The following is a 21,120-nucleotide window of genomic DNA, read 5'->3' on the forward strand; positions in this document are numbered from 1 at the left end:
AATTGCTGTAGATTACCCAGCAGTGTAGGCCTATTCATTCAGTCATTCATTCTGTATGAATCAATACTAGGTATAGTGATATAATGAGTTAAGCAGTACAATGCAACATACATTTACACACAAAACTGTATTACTTACTTTCACTTAAGTAAAGGATCTAGATCATCTTCCACCAAACACACAGTACAGTGTGGACATTTATTTCCAGCAGTTTTTAGCATGTGACACCAGCGCCATCTTGTGTCTGACGTCAGTATGAGCCTCCACCGGATTGGCTGAGCGGTTGTCAGGACTGTTTACAGGAAACATGGCTTCCCGGTCTGTTGGAGAGCTTCAAGAGATGGAAGGTGAGTAAATGTATAAAGACGCATCCGTGTCATGGTTGTGTTAGCTAGATGAACCGACATTCTTCTAGACAAATGTATTTGTTTTTACACGACAACATCCAGTGATCTATTTTCTCTGTTACTAACCACACCTTGATCTTTGGCTTGCTTGCTAGCTAGCTAGCAGGCTAACAACAATCCTCGTTAGCTGGCGTTACTCAGCTAACGTCAGCCCACACTGTCTTGCTAGTCAACATGTAACGTTAATTTCAGTTTATATAGGCGTGTTGTCTAAACTAATGGACTGAAAGTGGATGTTATGTTAGCATAGCTTGTCTACCCATGTCTCACGTTTCCAATTTTAGCCCGCTAGCCTGCCTGCTGTGGTCAAATCAGCTACCCAGGCAGCTAACATGGCTAGCACTGTATACCCCGTGAGTTAGTCTGAGGAAGCTAACCTCAATTTGCTAGTTGTCCCTAATCTGGTAATCTTTTAAATACGACCTGCTACATCAACAGCAGATCATACTAACCGATGTAATTTAGTTGTAGGTGTAATCCTGTTTTTGGTAAAATACAATAACATGATCTAGTAACTAGTCATGGTTTGTGACAGTCAGACAGAGGCTGGATGCTCCACATAACAGTCCCTGACTCCTTCAGTGGGTGGAGGTGGAGCTGGGCCTGGTCTTTGCATCATATTACATGTGCATCAGCTAAACGTGTCACTGATACATAATCAGATAACAGCTCTGAGCTCTGTGTCTATATGGTGAAATTAAGCCCCTCTTTGTCTGCTGACTGCAGTGGACCGAAGGGGTGAGTCTGAAGAGTCTGGTGATGATGAGACCAGGAGGAGGAGTATCAATGGCGACGTGGACCCCAATCAGCCCGCTACCACAAGTAAATCATGACATCTCCAGCACAGCCACATACCGGACACTAGTCAGACTGTCAGTTGTAATGCAGTGTCATCATGAGTAGTCCAGGGTGTGACACGGAGCAATCTGCCAATCTACATGAGAGCATTGCATAACTATGAGTCTTCTCAGCTGCATTAAAACAGCCCTTTGTGTCTGTATCAAGTTTATGAATGTACCCAGCCTTAATGCAATGGCCACATTGGCTTATCCAATTTATTCTTGCTTCCGTTAAAGGTAAAGAAGAGTCTCCTGTGGACATGGACACCATAACCTTGGACCCAGAGGAAGAGGTTAGGCGATGGTCTAATGACACAGCTGCTGTGTGGCTGTGGCTCCTGTCACAAAGTTCATGTATTAATGCTGTTTTTGGTCAAATTAAGCTTTTTACGACTTTCATAGCATAATTATAGCAGCAAACCACTTTGGTATGTCAAGATATAGTGGAGTAATGGCCAGGAATCCCTTTCTGTCAGAAAGCCATTTAAGTAAACTTCCCCGAACAGCGCTCATATACAGCTGCTTTAACTTTTGTGGTACATTTTCCTCGTAGAACTTGGGAGTGGAGGCAACATTCTTTATTTGCAGTGCAGTGTTTTATGTTAAAATGTTATGTTTTAACTGCTAGTATAACGGATAGACAGGATATCATCCTAAGCTTTCTGTTTTCTCTCTAGGATGTTGATCTTGTTCATTGTCGTATTGGAAAGATTGAAGGCCTGGAGGTGCTTCAGAAAGCTAAAGTAAGTAACCTCAGTGTTTAGTGCCACTGTCAGTGAGTTATGAAGTCATGGTAGCGGCGTGGGATGCAGAATCTGGAGTTACTCCTTTGTTTCTCTTAGTATAAAAACCAGACAGAATTTTGTTTGCAAATGCATGTTGTTTTTTCTGTGTTAGTCACATGTAAAATAAAAAGACAAAAAGAATTGTTTTGGGTTTATTATCAAGTACAGCGTTTTGATGTTCTGTTCATAGCTTTTTTTTATCATCTGTCTCTTCATACAGACACTCTCCTTAAGACAGAATCTCATCAAGAAGATAGAAAACCTGGAGAGTTTGAATTCACTGCGGGAACTAGATCTTTATGACAATCAGATCCGCAAACTGGAGAACCTGCACAATCTCACAGAGATGGAGTAAGTCTGAACAAAACAGAAGGCTTTGTTTCTAGAGTACCCTAGTCGCTCACCTTGTGGAGCATGTGCCCCATGTTGGCTTATTCTTTAGTAGCACCCCGAAATCAACTCTGACCTGTAGCCTTTTCCTGCATGTCCTCCCCTCTTTCTGCCTCCTTTCATATTATCAGCTCTATCAAATTAAGGCCAAAAAAAAGTCAAAAAGAATATCCTAAATAAAAATATAAAGAAAGAAAGAATTCACCGAGTTGTATTTTTCATGTGGCGGACACAGAACAAAGAACTCACATCTCAGATACAATGAATTTTCATGATCATATTTGTTTGACTGATCCACAGGCAGCTCGATGTGTCCTTCAATCTTCTGAGGAAGGTGGAGGGTTTGGAGCAGATGCCTCGGCTAAAGAAACTTTTTCTGCTTCACAACAAAATTAGCAGCATTGCCAACCTGGATCACCTCACGAACCTTGACATGTTGGAGCTGGGTTCCAATCGCATCAGGGTACAACATAAAGAGACAATACTACACATATGAAAGCATGCTTTTTTAAAATGATGGTGTTAAAATTAAATATTACAGGACATTAGAGACACACTTATAAAATCATTATGTTGTGTTAATTTGTGTCTCTTTTGCTTTGTTTTGTTCACAGGTCATAGAGAACCTGGACACACTTACATCTTTGCAAAGTTTGTTTCTTGGCACCAATAAAATAACTAAGCTTCAGAATCTTGAGGGTTTACACAACCTGACTGTTTTAAGCATTCAGGTAATTTGGAGATTCTCTTCAACGTGCTGCATGAGTGGATATAAGAATAAAATTAAGTGTGTAAATGGAAACTTTGGTGGATAATTTTGTGTGCTTTTACTTTGCAGAGTAACCGGATCACTAAAATCGAGGGTCTACAGAATCTTGTCAACCTGAGAGAGCTCTATCTGAGCCACAATGGCATTGAGGTCATTGAGGGCTTGGAAAACAATGTGAGTTACAGAAATTCCACAGCCTATTTCTGAAAGGACTGAAAGGCCAAACTGTCCATTGTGTATTTTGCTATTGGTGCAAACCTGTGCATTCAAACTCTTGTTTGTTTTCCCTCACAGAAAAAGCTTACAACCCTGGACATCGCAGCCAATCGAGTAAAGAAGATTGAAAACATCAACCATCTGACAGATCTGCAAGAGTTCTGGGTACGGATGGTTTATAGAGTTAAACTAGAATGTAATTTGATGGCCTTTTTGATTATATTTTTATAATGTAATGTTATGGAGCCCCTAGAGACTTTCTAATACACCTTACCACAGCAGACATTTTGACTTGACATATGCGGAAAATAAAATAGATAAAACTATTAATGTAACCGAACGAAAGATAGTAACTTGAACAATTTCTCTGTTCCAATAAAGTCTAAGTTAGCCATGCCAAAGAGCCAGTGTGTAATAGCAGATCCCTGGAACTGGCAGCAATCATTAAATTATTAATTATTCCTGTGCTTGTCCTGCTATGACATGTCAAATGCAACCAGTTAATCAATATTTAATTGGTTACTTCAAAGTGATGAATAAGATACTTTTAGGTAGATCAACAAGTACATCTAATTTGAAAAAATGAATTGATAGATAGCTAAACAATAAATTAATTGATAAATTTGATTTTTTTTTAAGTAACATGATGAGTTGGAGAACTACATCTGTTTGACAGCACAGGTTTCTAAAGTAAATTATAAAAGCTGGATTCAAAGTGATGTAGTTATTAAGTCCTTAGAGGGAAATCAAATCTAAGTTTTCATTTTCATTCATCAGTTTCCGGTTTACTGATTATGTTGCTCTTTATACAGCTCTCTGTTTCCTTGTTTCGGCAAATTGATCTGCCAGTTTTCTGCCTTTTTGTAATCTTCAGCTACACTGTTAAGCTGATGAATGAATTTCCTTACCATTGAATGTGTAATAATAAATGGAGACTGAATCATATGAAACACGTGGTACTGAAATAATACACATACATTAAAACGCATATCTCTGCCTACACCTACATTTTAGTGAATTTAAGTGTGTTAAAAACCTTTAAGTAATTTATAAAGTCTTATTAATTCTTTTTTCTTTTGTCTCCACATCCTCCACACTGTATGTTGCAAGGGTGCTTAAAGTTTGGGTTTGAGCTGTCTTTGCCAGACAAAACTATGTCTCCTTTCTTACTGGCTCTCTTGTCTTTCCCTTCCCAGATGAATGATAACCAGATCGATAACTGGTCAGATCTCGATGAATTGAAGAATGCCAAGTCTCTGGAGACGGTCTACCTTGAAAGAAACCCTCTACAGAAAGATCCACAGTACCGGCGAAAGATCATGCTGGCGCTGCCCAGTGTACGTCAGATCGACGCTACCTTCATCCGCTTCTAAACTGCAGTCTAAAAATTCACCTGCCAACTTAACAGTGTTCTCCCTCACCACCCTGCCGGCCCTACTCACAGAACAAACTTCATTTTGAAACACACTGGCCTCACTGAATCATATAGTCACTCTGGACACGGATATACATTCCAACATCCACTCTCACCCATCACTCAACATACATGTATGCATGTATGCACACATTCACATCTTGGCCTATGCTATTGTGTGGAAGCTTATGTATCTATTAAGCTGGATAGGAACTGTGACAAGAATTTCAAAAAGTACCCTGCGCCCATTTCCTCATTTTTCTTCTGCCTTCGTTTTTCTTTTATTGTTTGGCATGTGGGATACAGTGTGGAGACATCTTTCCTGAATCATCTAGTGCCCATCAGGAAAATAAGATATCAGTCTTATTTTTCATGATGTTGAAGTTGCACTGCTGTAACGAGTGGAAAGGGTGGCATTCTTACTATTGGAGGCATTTTGTTATTCGTTTTGGTTGGACAGGATGAGACTGTTCTCACGTGGTACACAGTGGGTAAAAGAACAATTGAATTAAAACAAGAAAGGGACAGTCCATAATAAGATATTATTTACATATTTTAATCTTAAGAACATCTTCTCATTTGGTTTCAGCACAGTAAAGCCTAGTATGCGCTCCATGAGGGGACCACCCATTGTTGAGACAGTCCCAAATTCTAAAGCCCCGTTAGCATGAAAAATATCCCAATGGACCAAAAGCCCATTTCTTTGACAGCCTGTTACCTCAAAAACAAACATCTATTGCTCCAAAGTCTGTTTTCTCCAAAAATACACACTCCCTGCAGTTAGACAACCCAATCACCAGAAACAGTGTTCTGTAAACCACTGATTATTTCCATTTGAACATTATCTTGTAGCAGATTAATGGGGACCTTTAATATCTCCGTAGTGAATGTGTAGTTATGTTAAGGCAATAAAATCACTTGGTATTGGTTAGGAAAAGATTGTGTTTTGGCTTAAAACAGCTCATTGGGTGGTACAAAAGTGGCTGGAAAAGCAGAGACGGGTTGGCGAAACATATGTGTTCTGTGGCTCAAACACTGCTGGGAAATGCCACAAAGGGGTGTTTAAAATACCCGGGATTGATCACTCAAATGTCCATGGAAACTGAAACTAACTGCAAGGAGTGTGAATTTTTGGAGAAACTGGACTTTGGAGCAATGGCCATTGTTCTTGGGATCAAATATTTTTTGACAAAAGGGCTTTGGAAATTTGGGCAGTTGGAACAATGTTGGAACAGTGACACCATGCAGATTGAAATCTGCTCAGCGAACCTGCCTACATCTGTCTTTTTAATTAATAAAACATCAGAAACTGATGAACCATTTTAATAAACTGGTACCATTACTGATGAAGGGCAAATCTCAAATGTCCAGCAGCCTTGTCCAAATATTCTACAGCTTATTTTCTGATTATTAAAAATAACATCTGCAGTAAAAACACAAACAAAAAAAAGCAGTGAGAATGTAAAACAAATGTATCGTGTCCATGAAGATGGTTTTGTAATCAGTCGTACATCACCCCCAATTTTTTTTTTGTTTACCTTGAATATATCACTGATTACAGCTTTGTTTTTCTTTTGACTTTGGTAAAATTGTTCATATGTATTATTTAAACTGATAAGAGTTAAATGTAGATTGTTTTTGATGGCAGGACTGGTATCACGTAAGTGTTGTTAATTAATGTAAGATAAATTACTTAATGCTGTTAACAATTTTTTAAACATGTTTTGGGGTTTAAATTTTTCAGATGTGTAAAGACACTGCAATGACACTGTAATATTCTCATTTGGCCTTCAGTAATGCTTAAAAATTGATATTCATCTGTATTTATGTTTGCCATAGGATTTCTAAGATCGAGCACTAAGATAACACCTCGAACAAAAACTCAGTGACCTATTCTGATGGTCCTCTGTATATATAATGCTTGAGTGCACTTGATTTCCTCCCGGGTTACAATTAAAAAGTGATGCATCTTTTATATGAGAATAATTTCCTTCCACCTCAGGACTAAAAGGTCACATTTGGACACGGCACAGGAGCATCAGCTTTCAATGCATTGCTGGGTTTACATAGAAAACACTAAACTGAGTGCTTTCTGTGCAACATAAGATTTAATCATCTAATTCCTTTTATCTGGGTCTAAAGTGCACCTTCAATCTGTTACAGTGGCCTGAGTTAATACTGTATCTACCTTTTATAGGCAAGAAAATAACAGCATTCTATGCTGGTTTCTATCTTAGGTGTCTTTAGCTGACAGTTTGCTGTCTTTCAAAGGAATTGAAGTTATAATCATATATCCAAATGTTCAGGGTTAGTGATTTTAACCATACCAACTGAAGAACATTCATGAGCCCATCATCAGACTATCAAAACTGAAGGAGATTATACATTACTGATATGAATGTAATCTTATTTTATATTCAGCTTTAACTATTATTACTTTACAATTGGCCAGTGGGATCGGAAGTGTCACTTTGTGTATTTGTAAATACAGTTTGGACATCTCATGATGTAGAAAGTCAGTGCCATCATCACCTTCCCTTTGTAAAGTTTTTGTTTTGTTAATGCCAGGCAGCACAGCAGATATGTGTCAGATACCGTGATTAAGATAACTTGACTGAATGAGCAATTATTCAAATTGCTTGTAGCTGATTGTTGTTAGAATTGAGTCTTCAGGTTCTGGACTTGGTCAATGCTGTTTCCAAACTGAATGTATTATGCAAATAATAAAATGACACAACTTAAAGAGAAAGTCTGTGCTGTATTTATTTGAATATTTGTCATGATTGATGTAGTCCAACTTTGAAACTGAATAGTTAACCTTTCTTTGTTTCAGTATCCTTCAATGCAACATTTAATTCTAATTTTACACAACTAAGGAGTAAAACAGTAGTGATTCAAAAACAGCTACTTTTTTTCTATGGCTCTGACCAATCTGAAATGATGAAGTGCATCATCAGCAACAGTGGAGTAACCAACGCAGGGAAAACCACCCTCACCAACCGACCGATCAAGAACCTGCCCAACTGTTGTGTGGTACGTCAAGATGACTTCTTCAAGGCCCAAGATCAAATTGAAGGTGGTGAAGATAGCTTTAAGCAGTACAATGTCATCACTGCTCTGGACATGGACGCCATGATGAGTATGATATATGCATGGTTGGACAATGCGGAGTTGAGAGGTCTCATGGTGTCAGTAACACCTTGGATACTGAGATTGTCCCAAAGTCTGTCCATAAGTAGGGGGAAACTCACATCCTATGGACCTTTGATCGATGTGCTCAACCAACGTTATTTAACCCATATCAAGAATGCAAAAAGAAGAGGAAGAGGAAGGGCCCGTCTATTTGAAACAAAAGAACTTTACAGTGTGATGCCATCATCACGGTTTTTGAATCGCTTTTCTCAACTTACGAAAGTTTTTCAAATATAAAACCCACTATGGCTCAAAGATTCAGGCTATAAAGATTCATAATTGACCTTGTTTGCAGTTTGAAGTGTCATGTCAACAGTTTTAGAGATGTGTCTTTTACAAGATGTCTATGACAAAAAATAATTTTGGGGCCAGCAGGGGATTATTTTCCCTACAACACTGCAAGTGGCAACTGGGATAAACTACTACTAGACTACTACTAGCTACTAGCTACCAGCTCAGCCACCTCCATGTTGAGAGCCGTGTGCAGACAACCTCTGAATCACATTATGCTCTCTATATTGTGTAGAGCTCCTTTTAAAACTGACGGGAACCTCCATTAAAAACTATGAAATACCTATATTTTTCGAAATTATTTATAAATATTACTATTACAAGAAAGTAGGGTTTACTCAACTACATGACCCACAATGCAGCACAATCCTGACGTATGGGCTCGCGCCGCGCCAGGCAGGGGGAAAAGGACGGCGTAGCGCATGCGCTGCATTTATGTTGTTGTTTGTGGCGGTAAGATGGCGGCGCTCGGAGACACCTCAGCTCCGGGGGTGAATGGGTTAATACAACAATTCACAGCAATAACAGGTAAAAATAACCTTTTATTTCACGTCTGGTCTATTAAGTAGGTTTTGGTTATCCAACAGGAAGAGCTCCCTTGTCCAGCAAACCTCGGAATTAGTGCGCAGACAAGAAAACGGACGTTAAGTCTTCCCCTGGCCCCTGCGCTGTCAATGCTTTGCAGAGGGAAAAAGCACAGCCAGTTATCTGCTTAACTCAAGTGAAAGACTCAGAAATAGGACCATTAAACCTCCCACTGTGGATATTATCTGCAACAGACACTTCAAAACATCACATTTTGCTTGTGGTGCTCGTTACAGACACTATCTCGCTAGCACAGAGCTGATTCTCTGCTGCTTTTTCTATCGCATGTTGTTTGATAATGTGGAATGGACGTCGGCTGTGCAACATTTGCCTTCTTCATCACCAGCCAGGCTGCATGTTGTGGTGGTGTAGTCTTCACCCTGACGCTAGCCACACTCGGGTGAGCTCGGTGTCTGTCTCCGACTACTTCACAGGTCCTCAATAGTTTATGTGTGCTTTGACACGATGGACAGTGTTTCAGTTTTAAGTTATTTAACGGAAAAGAGAGGAGACTCAGGGCTGCTGTTGGACTTGGAAAGTGAAACAGACATGCGCAGTACACACGGAAAGATCAGTGCAGCTAAACGCTTCTGTTCACCTAAAAAAAGATTAAAGTCAACCGTCGGATCTCGTGTTTTCTCACGTGCAGAGTATTTTTCATAGTTTAATTCATGATTTTATTACATTTACGAACATTTGTGCTGTATTTGCAGCCTATTTGTGGTGTAGAAGGCACGTCGCGTACTCGAGCTACATTACTACCTACTACTTCCCAAAGCATACCATAGCCTTTGTTTAAACCGGATGCCTCTTTTTTCATACGTTAACTTTCAAGCAGTTGGCTTTCACTGATTTCAGTACAGTGTTGCAGTCGACTTGCAAAGACTTGTTAGTAACCCATCAGAGTGAACAGCAGCTCCGCCTTCATGAAGTTAAACTCTGGTTGCATTTCATAGGACCCAGCAGTTCTGCATGCAGACTAAACGAGGATTTCATTTTACCCAAAACAATATTTATACAACAGGATGAGCACATTGGCATTGACAACCCTGTTTTAATTGTGTGCATGTATGCATTGTAATAAAAAAGTCAAATTAATGAATACCATTTGTCCTCTTAAAGGCAAGCAGTCAATCAAACAAACAAAAAAGCAGTGTTATGTATACATGATGTGTAGTAAACATGCTTAAATCAGTATGGTAATATAAATTGATCAATTTGGTACACTGCAGAAAAGCTGCAAACATCTAATTTTACCATGTTACTGATGTTTTGTTTGTAGTATGCCACCAAATTTACTGTTTGAAACATTTAAATGTTGTAATGTTTTCAGATTTACAGATACATACTCGTAGATGTGCACAGACAACAAGCAAAACATTGCAGCAGAGAAATGACAATGATATTCTGTGTGGTAATGTAGAAACGCTGTCCCTTTTTAAATCCTGTTTCTCTGTGAGAGCACTGACAAGTTCATTTTTCAGATGATAAGTGTATGAATAGTACATATCACAGTCACGATTCTCCAATAACCACATTGCAGGATCTGTATAAAATATTTTAATTTATGTTAAAAACAAATATGAGCCTATAGATGATCAGATTTTTTTTTTTGAAAACTCAAATAATGATATTATAATCAGAATCCAGCATTGTTCAGGCTCTAGTCACAACACATTAAATGAAATGAAGTGATGGTCCCACTTAAAGGCAAGTAATCAAACAAAAAAAATAATAGGATGACTTAATAAGTAAAGTGTGTCACAACAAGCAAAAATCAACATAGTTCCTTAAACATACTATTTCAGCATAACACAGATATTTTACTGATGATTTCCTGTTTCACAACTAACATCGATACTGTGGTTTTTTACACAAATGTAGCTGTACATTAAAGTTTTATCCATAATGATTTTCAACACCAGTATGCCATTGTCCAACACTATTTTAGGAGCCACAGAGAGTGTAGGAAAACATATGTTGGAAGCATGCAACAACAACCTGGAGATGGCAGTGACTATGTTTCTGGATGGAGGAGGTATCGCAGAGGAGCCCAGCACCAGCTCCAGTTCAGCAGCTTCAAGCAGCAGAGCTCCCCCTTCAGAGTAAGCTGATATTTTTCTTCTAAACTTGTGTCGGATAAAAGTAAAGCAAAGTCTTTTAGTATCTTAAAGATACTCTGATTTTTTACAGTGCTCTGTAATTTCTTTCTGACTTTAGAGGTGTTGTTAACAGTGAGCTGGGAGGAGAGTTCAGGGATTCAGACCTCTGCTGTGATTTGTGTTGCTGCTTGATGATATAACAAAGAGAGAGAGTGTATCTTTACGTCTTGAGTGATGCCAGATTTGGTCTAGATTACTTCTTGGAATAAAACTGTTTATATTTCCTTGTGTCTCAGTGAAGTACGAGCACCCATTCCCCAGAAGCAGGACATATTGGTGGAACCTGAACCACTGTTTGGAGGTAATGTACTCTTCTCATTTGACTTCGTACAAACTAAAGTGTTATTACAGGCTGCACTTTTTCAGTCATCTGCTGAATGTGACATTTGGTGAATCTGTTACACATGCAGTGCCAAAGCGAAGAAGACCTGCTCGATCTATATTTGATGGTTTCCGAGACTTCCAAACAGAGACGAGTGAGTAAATTCAATTTTCTAAGCTTAAAGAACGTGGTTGGTGGCGAGTAATGTAATGACGATAAATGTTTTCCTTTTCCTAGTTCGCCAGGAACAGGAGCTGCGTAACGGTGGCACGGTGGATAAGAAACTGAGCACCCTGGCAGACCTTTTCCGTCCCCCCATTGAGCTCATGCACAAAGGCAGCTTTGAGACGGTGAGGAGTCAATCACAGGACACTTTAAACCCCACGTCTTTATTCAATCTGTGTGAACTTTCAGTGAAATTTAGATGGTGACTGTGTAAATCACAGGTGGGAAACCAGGTGTGACTTACATGGAAGGGCCGGTTGTCATTTTTGGTACATGCATTTTCCCTCTCTGGTTGAATGTGCACTCACAGTTCTCACAAAATTAATTGATGTAGTGTTTAAAATAGAAACCTGCATGTGCTGGTGTACCATTGATGTAGATGGTTATGATCCATAAAGAGACAAGTGATTACCAAGTGAAAAGAACTGTAAATACCCAGTGCACAGCTGTGCCTCTCTCCTGGGTGCCAGCTGGTGCAGGGTAAATCAGTGTGAACCAAAAGGAAATCAAAGTTTCAGCGCACACCAGGATAGCCGGATTGACACTCATTTATTGACAGCTTACATATAAAAAATAGAGCAAATCTGACGAAGCAACACGCGAAACACATACTTCACTCCTTTTTGTTTTTAATGTAAGCTGCCAATGAAGTAGTGTGGTCACTTTGTTAATGTAGTTATTTGTCTTCCATCAGACTTTAACTTAAAGGTATATTATGCAGGATTATTGTTTACTGTTTTTAAAGTAGGTAAAAGGCAACCCCAGATTCACTCTCATTTAGCATTTTGCCTTGGTATGTTTTCATTTTTTCTGCGCTGTGTCTCCTGGGTGTCTTCTTCATACAGTCTGACAGCTGGTTGCTACCTATTTATAAAGCTCCAGCCTCACCTGAGCGCTGTGACAGCACATGCCCATGAACATGGCAAACACAAATTAAGAAGATAAGAAAATACAGGCAGAGTGAGTCTTTATAGATAAATGCACGGCCCCACACTCATTAGTAATGTTTGAAAAGCATTAACTTCTGTATGAGTCTATACATTGTTCTGTGGGAAATTGCTGCATAGTATAGCTTTAACCACATACACCCTTTTGGTTTTCATCAAAATGTATGTATTTGATATATTCATTGCTAAGTAATTGATTAAATTCATCTATGTGCTTGCAGGCAAAGGACTGTGGACAACTGGAGAACAAGTGGCTGATGATCAACATTCAGAATGTACAAGACTTTGCCTGCCAGTGTTTGAACAGGGATGTTTGGAGCAATGATGCAGTGAAGACCATCATCAGAGAACACTTCATATTCTGGCAGGTATGTAATTTGAAATCTCAGACTCATCCGTGGTCTGTGATGCTCTCATGTTCCTCAATACTTTGATGAGGTATTTGCAAGGGTCCAGCAGCTAAACTCCTTTGTTGGGAAGGTTGAGTCGAAATTGATTATTCCAGTGAGAAATTTATTTAGTGTGTAATGCAAAAGGAAAACCCGTCAAGAGCACGGCAACAGAGACAGTAAAGTACTGATAATGGTTCAGAGCAAAACATTTTCAAGTGCAGTGGTGTTGTAGTGCCCACTTCTTCTTGTACTGTAGAAAAAACCTTGCAATCAGCACATGAAATCCCACTTTGCTTCGAGGTGTAACTCCTGTCATCCTAATATTTTCATACATGTCGTGTCACTCAGTCGAAGTATATCTGGTGTGAGATTCATGTCTGTGTTATACTGTGTATTTCCTTTATTACAGGTATATCATGATAGTGAAGAGGGACAAAGATACATCCAGTTCTATAAGCTGAACAAGTTTCCCTATATTTCCATCCTCGATCCCCGCACAGGTGAGTGTCTATGACAAGTTAGTTGCCGCAATATCCACTGTTTGATGCTTGATCCTTAGTGACACCATGTGCCTGTTGTTTGTGGGTGGAGGAAAGCATACATGAATGCATACCATTTATGGTCTTGACACACCAAGCCGACAGTTGACTACTGATCAGTTATCTGCCCATTTGTGAGCGTCTGTCGCCCTAGTTTCTGTGGTGTGTCCCTTGCTGTTGGAACTAGTCGGCCCTTGTCAGCTTTTTTTGGAGCCCATTGGTGAGAGCAAAAAATAAATGAGGAAAGCAAACAAACAATTAAAAGTCAAGAGGGTGGGAAATTGAATCAGACTTGTTATATTAGGTAAGATTTTTTTTAGCCATTGAGCACTTCAGCAGAAATGGTTCGTAATGGTTTGTATTATTTCTTTGCTTGTGCACAGTCAATATCCTTTGTTCTTACAACATAGGGGTGTATTGTTAATGTTCTAACTGGCCAACAAGCGTCTTGAATCCGATGAATTAGGAATACAGACTTCTGCTGCCTGCTGATATGGAGAATTACTTCCTCTCATGCAGGCACAGAATGCACATGCTGGATGGCCGTAGTCTTTGCGGTGTTTTCAAGTGCCACTTTTTGGCAGAGACACAGGTGATGTGAGGGGACACAACAGTCGGCCTTCGTCACCACTAGTTTTTTGATATCAGTTTGGTGTGTCTGGGCTGAAAGACAACACAACACCATTAGAAGAAGTAATTTTAAAGCAGCATTATGCAGCATCCTTGAATAATGGTGCATGACTGAGCAAGAGATCCTCGTATGAATAAGTGATGGGATCAATATAGGCCATCAGTAGGTTTTTAACGAAATAGATAATGAAGATAAATTAACCTCATTGTCATCTGTGTAACTGTATAAATGGTACAATACAGTAAAGTGAGCAGATGCCTCACCCTCTCTGTTTACATCTGCAGGGTAGCTCTAAATTAATAGAGCTGAACATATCTGCCTTTGCTACTTAAATATGCTATGATTGAATATGATATTGACCTGTGCTGTTCAAAACCTGTTCATTCCAGGTCAAAAGATGGTGGAGTGGAATCAGCTGGACGTGGCATCATTCCTGGAGCAGACGACTGGCTTCCTGGCAGAACACGGGCAGCTTGATGGGCCATCCTGTCACGCACCCCCTGCCAAACGAGCTCGTTCTGTGGGTTTCTCATCTCATGTGTCACCACTAATTCTTCTAATTTTTCTTCTTTAATAAGCGCTCTCTCAGGGGGTCTGTTGGAAGTTCACAACTCATAGTGGTTGATCAATTGCAGAGTGATTACCTTGTGATAGAACTTCATTGTTCTCTTCCTTCCCCTTAATGCTGCTTTACATGTGAAAGATAATATTTAAACTGTACTATCTGCATGAAAAGTTAATCCTTCTGTGTGCTCGGTAACATGCAGATTTTGAGAAGTTATCATCAGTAATAAGTGATTTATTACTGATGATAGTTTCTCAAAATTTGCACATCTTATTCTGTGAAAGCTCCGTTAGTCATCCCCAAAAACTGTCACATTGCCATCAGTGTTGACTGAAGTTTTACCAGATTTCTGTGTTATTTTACCCAGCTCTTTGATTTATTTTCTACAGCTGCACTGTCTGTTTTCTGTTCTAGGAGAGTCTGATTGATGCCAGTGAAGACAGTCAGCTGGAGGCAGCGATCCGAGCCTCCCTACAGGAGACCCACTATGAGTCCTCAAATGCCCCCGAAGCTCCCGATTCCCCCCGATCAGATGATGAATCAGACGCAGAGCCTTTCTCTGACAGCGAAGGTCCCATTTCTGTTGATGGCTCGGACAGCGAAATGCCAGCACCCCACGAAGAGAAAAGCTCTACCAGCAAACACACCACGCTCCCGCCGGCCACTGCAGCCCAGCAGCGTCTACATCCTGATAGTTCCACTGCTTCCCATAGAAAATCTCCGTACAAAGAAAACAACCACAGTCACAAGAAGGAGGACAGTAAAAAGAACCACCTGGAGCCCTCAGCTGTTCGTCATCCTCAGCCTGACGCCGACTCTGGAGGTAACCACTGTCCCCCAGCGGCCGAAAGTGCCGGACCTTCCAAGACGAGCACCACCAAAACCTGTGACTTAGACTGTCCTGATGACAATGGTACGTCAACATGTCGCTCTAAACCTCAAACAGTTATGATAACAAAGAATGAGTGACTTAAAAAGATATTGACCACAATGTTTTTATTCACATAGGTCCTAAAGCCAGGTTGATGCTCCGTTACCCAGATGGACAGAGAGAGCAAATTTCCTTGTCTTCTCAAGCAAAACTTTTGGTAAGAATACACAACAATAACTATTTTAAAGAAATAGTTCAACATTTTTGCTTCTTTACTTTGTTGCAAAGAGTCAGATGAGAAGATTGATGCCACTCTGAATTCTGTACACAAAGTATGGAGCTTGAGCCAAGAGGCGATTAGCTTAGCCTAGCCTAGCATAGCATAAAGACAGGAAGCAAACAGCTAGCCTGGTTCTGTTCACTGTTAAACAAATGCTTATCAGCACCTCTAAAGCTCACTAATTAACACATCATACAACATTGTTTGTTTAATCTGTGTAAATCAGCAATTCGCTATTTTACAGGGGGTTTTGTGTCAAAAATTTCTTGGCCTTCCCTACTTGACAGACTCCAGGAAGTTACTGGCTCTAGAGTAGAAATAAGTGCAGCCTTGATCTTCACAAAACAGCAAATTGTGATTTTGCACTTCTATTTTGCGACATGTTAAACAAACAAGACATAACATCCTAATTAGTGAGATTTAAGCCTAGCTCACATTACACGATTTTCACCCTGATTTTGCGTTGCAGAGACTATCGTAATCTTTTCAGTGTTCATACCTGGCGACGTGTGTTGCTGTCAGCGGGAGTCTTGCCAACTGCGTTACGACCTGTGTGTGCACACCACAAGATTTCTCCGCTGAGCCCTCGCCGACGGAGTTCCAGATAACGCGGTGACGTCACCAAACTTGGAGACGACACATCATAAAGGCATAGATATTCTTTATTATCCTGGGTCCAAACACAACGTGCTCCCCGTGATCCTGTGGACGCCTCCATTGTTTTTGTTGCTTGCCGGCTTGTCAGTGTTGCCAGATCTTGGGAGAGAAACAAGCAACCAGGGCTATGGAAACAAGCCCAAAAGAAGCGACTATCATGCGTTTAAATTACTTATTAGATGGATATATATATATGTATAGAGAGAGAGAAAGGTGACGTTTAGAGAGCAAGCCCAAATAAGCAACTCCACTTTAGAAACAAGCCCAAGGTCGTGGCTAATAAGTGGACCTGGCAAGTGGCAACCCTGCGGCTTGTCCTCCTCACATTTCTTGTGTACTGACATGGGACGTATCCTGCCTCTCATTGGCTGATGCTCTTTGTCAGTCGTGTCAGCCTTCTCCAGTTTTCTAGGATGCCAGATATCCAGTCTCAGTCACAGACGAGGGGACGACTTGCTCGTAGGCTTGTTCACACACGAGGACTCATCGTGGCAGACTATCTGCCGACTCACCTCTGACCCAAGGTGGCTCTCAAGATCCTCTGCGACGTCAAAATCGCGGTGAAAATCTTGTAATGTGAACTAGGCTTTAGTGGTGCTGCTTTTTTAACTTTATACAAAGCTAGGTTAGCTCTACTCACCCGTTATGTTAACGTAAGCTAATTGGCTGCAGCTTCATATCGACCTTGACGAAAGTAGTATCTATCCTGAAAGTGAATCAGGAAGTGCAGTGGATTAACAGGATGAAGAGTGGAAAGGGTGTTTGGTCCAGATTACATACATGTGCCAGCATGGAGATGTTTAGGAAACATGACAGTGGAGTTTTTAACTGAACTGTTTCTGACAATCTTTAAAAGTGAGAGGATGCCTGAAGAGTGGAGAAGAAGCGTACTGGTACGGATTTTAAGGAATATGAGATAAGAAGGCATGTGGCAGGGTGCCAAGAGAGGAGGTGTGGTATTGTATGAGGAAGCCTGGAGTAGCAGAGAAGTACTGTATGTTAAGAGCAGTGCAGGATATGTGTGAGGGTAGTGTGACAATGGTGAAGTGTGTGGAAGGAGAGACAGATGGGTTTAAGGTGTAGGTGGGATTACATCAAGGATCTGCTCTGAGCCCCTTCTTATTTGCAGTGGTGATGGACTGGTTGACAGACGACATCAGGCAGGAATCTCTACTGACTATGGTGTTCACAGAGGACATTGTGATCTGTAGTGAGAGTAGGGGGCAGGGTGAGGAGAGCCTGGGGAGGTGGAGGTATGTACTGGAGGGAAAAGGAATGAAAGTCAGTCGGAGTAAAACAGATTTTATGTGTGCTAATGAGAAGGAGGACAGTGGCATTGTGAGGATCTGAGGACTAAAGGTAGGTAGTGGAGTTTAAATACTGGGGGTCAAATGTAACAGGGAGTGTGGACGAGGGGTATAAGAGAGTAAGGGTAGAGTGGATTTGCAATAAAAGGGTGTCAGCAAGAGTGAAATGGAAGGTTTACAGGGTGGTAGTGAGACGATGTTGAGTGTTTTGGAGGCGATGGCGCTGACGAAAAGACAGGAGGCAGAGATGGGGGTTGGCAGAGTTCAAGATACCAAGATTTTCTGTAATTAGTATATTAGAGGGACAGTTCAGGTGAGATGGTTTGGGGAGAAAGAGAGAGGCAGGACTGAGATGGTTTGGACATGTGCAGAGAAGAGATGCTGGGTGTATCAGGAAAAGGATACTGGAGGTGGAGCTAGCGGAGAAGAGGAGGTTTATAGATGTGATGTGGGAGGACATGTGGGTGGTTGGTGTGACAGAGAAAGATGCAGAGGAGAGGAACAGACGATCCAATGGGGCAACCCCAAGAAGAAGAAAGTTGTATCTATCTTATCTTCTAACTCTTGGCAACAAAGCAAATAAGTGCATTTCCCAAATTGTCAAACTATTGCTTTAAGTAAAAATAATGTGAGCATTTCCTCTGTGAACAGTGAATATTATCACATGAACACAGATTGTTACTTAAAATGTCTCACCTCTTGTATGTTACTCTCTCCCATCAAGGCCCTGGTAAGACACGTCCAGTCCAAAGGTTACCCGAATGAACGCTTCGAACTTGTCACCAACTTTCCCAGGAGGAAGCTGGCCCACTTGGACTATGACATCACACTGCAGGAGGCGGGGCTTTGTCCACAGGAGACTGTATTTGTGCAGGAGAGGAACTAGCCTTGTCAGACACACTCACTTTTGCTTGTGTATCTCTCTGGTAGACCTCACCCTTTCACCAATGATGTGGGACGATGTCACTGGCCTTGACCCCATAACCTTCTGTCCTCCTGGAATTAGGCCCCGTTTTTGCCAAGACAACTCTTAGTGGATGGACATCTCTCCCTGCCACTCCAGTAGTCTCAATACTGACGTCTCTACTGACAGCCTAATCCCTTTGTAGTCTTCTACAATTGGCCAGTAAGGTGTTACAGGTGCCGGCACTCTTTAATTTTATAATGCATTTATTCTTCTCTGATGCAGACTTCATTTTGTTCTAAATACTGAGGCACATCAGGATAGAATATATATATATATATATATATATATATATATATATATATATATATATATATATATATATATATATATATATATACGATAGCTCATATTCAAATAAAAAAAAGCCCAAACAATGGATCACTGATTGATGACGAGGCACCAGGGACTTGTACAAAAAAGACTTTTACCTCCCATAAAGATGTTAAATGTCAGAGTTTTATTTTCTTGCTCTTCTTGTTATTTTCTGTACCCGGGGACAGGTAAAGGGAGGCTCATTCTTGTTTATTTTGACCCAAATTTGGTCTCTCACGGTCATTGTTTGAACAACTGTCATTATATGGAAGGCAGAAGCACTAAGACAAAAGGTCCGTGAAATTAAGTCTAGAAAATGTGTCGGACATCGGTGACACGTGTGTAGATCTGAGAGGACTTGGTTCTGCACATTTTTACTCCAGTTTCTATTGGTTAACTAGAGACTAGTAGATTGTTTTTGGATTTCAACTTTTGATACAGAAGGGAATGAATGAAGGGTGGTACATCTCATCAGTCGGACCTACACTGTACAGAGATGGCTTAGAGAGACTGATATTTAGCTGTAGTCATTGTTTCCTTTCTTTTTTATATGCTGCCAAGAAAATATGCTGATGTTGAAATATAACCACCAAAACCAAGGGAGATTCTGCTTGGTCTCTTTTGTCACATTTTAAGTGAACTTCACAGATGTGATGAGATAAATGTCAGGTTAAAACCCAAACCAATATCAAAACAAATGTAGAAAAAAGCTATTAGAAAAAGAAATGCAGCAACTCCTGAGAATGAACTGTGACTACTTAGACAGCAAATGTGCATCAAAATCAATAAGAATAGTAAATATTATTTATGTAGCACATCTTAAGAACTTTAGAATAAAACCACACATTTAAAACACAAAGACAATTAAACTGGCTAACAGCCTAAACGCATAATAATACAGTAAAAAAACAAATATAGTTGAGAAAAATTTGCTAAAACACTAAAATTAGTGATAAAAATAAAGTAGGCAAAACACACAAGAAATTTAAATTTCAAAAATGCAAATAAACACTGGGTCAGATGAAATCATGATATGCTCTCTAATAAAAGTACATTTACACAGGAGACTCAGGCCCTGTTAACACATATACAGATATTTTCCCCATCCTATTTAAAAAAGAAAAAATCTGTCCACATGACCTTCGTTGTCCAAAATATCTCTGAAACATTAGAAAGACTCCAAACACTCGCCAACGTAAGCTTCCTCCCACATTCTCACCTTGTCAAAAAGGAAGTAAAGTGTACAGGCTAGGGTTAACTTTTTTCAAAATGCCCAGTGGAGATCTCATTACTGTCGATTTCCCTTCGGTTAAAGGCTGAGAGAGCTCACTCTAAGATGCGAGTGAGGGCATGTAAAAGTCTTCCTTTAACTATCCCAGTCTCAAAATTGTCCCACATCTGCTGCCTCAATTGGTTCTGATGATGCTGACTTTAAACCATTGACTCTGAGGTTGACCAAATAACATTAGAGGCCTCTGTTTCTCTGTGAGGTGGTGCAGCAATACTAAGTTTTAAGTATAGTCATTAGACCAAGCAGTGCTAACAAAATATTAGCAAACAGGTAGTCCGCCACTGTTGTCGTATTGGGCTCATGTTCGTTACACAAAGCAACAATGGGCATGTAGGAAATGGAGAAATGACATCATAGTTTCCCAAATGCTCTGTTTTGCATGTGCTATAAAAGATCCAGGGTAACCAAAGATTTGTTTCAGTATGCAACTAGCTGACCCTGCACCCCTGCTGACTTTATTTAATCCAATTATCTTAGTAAGGCATACTCAGCAACTTCTTTATAATGTTGTCTTTTTAGTTACCAGCTCGGGTTTCACGTCAGTTTGCCTGATTTGTTTTAAAATCAATCACCTCAGAGTTCAAACCAAGGCATCAACAAACCGATTTGAGACAGGATCTGGATTAACTCGGTCTGGAGCTCATGGTTTAAATTTGATCTTTTAAATAAGATATAATACAGACAGTTGGTGGCAGTAATGTGCTTTAAATGGCAAAATTTCTTAAATAAATAAGGTGAAGAGGAAGACCACTAGCCAGTTTAAA

At 40.2% G+C, this 21,120-nt stretch overlaps 2 protein-coding genes across 2 annotated transcripts; both read left to right on the forward strand.

Moving 5' to 3' along the window:
* The first annotated feature begins 241 nt into the window (after nt 1–241).
* On the forward strand, nt 242–7,563 carry ppp1r7 (protein phosphatase 1, regulatory (inhibitor) subunit 7). The gene is made up of 10 exons (XM_033637714.2): nt 242–347; nt 1,134–1,229; nt 1,484–1,539; nt 1,924–1,989; nt 2,252–2,382; nt 2,722–2,884; nt 3,036–3,152; nt 3,260–3,364; nt 3,485–3,571; nt 4,603–7,563. The coding sequence occupies exons 1-10, from the start codon at nt 308–310 to the stop codon at nt 4,777–4,779; spliced, it is 1,038 nt and encodes a 345-aa protein (XP_033493605.1). The 5' UTR covers nt 242–307; the 3' UTR covers nt 4,780–7,563.
* Nucleotides 7,564–8,708: 1,145 nt separating this feature from the next.
* Nucleotides 8,709–19,664, forward strand: ubxn7 (UBX domain protein 7). Its single transcript, XM_033636392.2, has 11 exons — nt 8,709–8,831; nt 10,840–10,993; nt 11,287–11,351; nt 11,461–11,526; nt 11,610–11,722; nt 12,766–12,912; nt 13,346–13,436; nt 14,496–14,626; nt 15,086–15,584; nt 15,680–15,759; nt 18,511–19,664. Exons 1-11 carry the CDS (start codon nt 8,726–8,728, stop codon nt 18,670–18,672), a joined length of 1,614 nt encoding a protein of 537 aa, XP_033492283.1. The 5' UTR covers nt 8,709–8,725; the 3' UTR covers nt 18,673–19,664.
* Nucleotides 19,665–21,120: the final 1,456 nt, after the last annotated feature.

This window comes from Epinephelus lanceolatus, chromosome 12 (assembly GCF_041903045.1).
Source record: "Epinephelus lanceolatus isolate andai-2023 chromosome 12, ASM4190304v1, whole genome shotgun sequence".
In the NCBI taxonomy this organism is placed as follows: Eukaryota; Metazoa; Chordata; class Actinopteri; order Perciformes; family Serranidae; genus Epinephelus; species Epinephelus lanceolatus.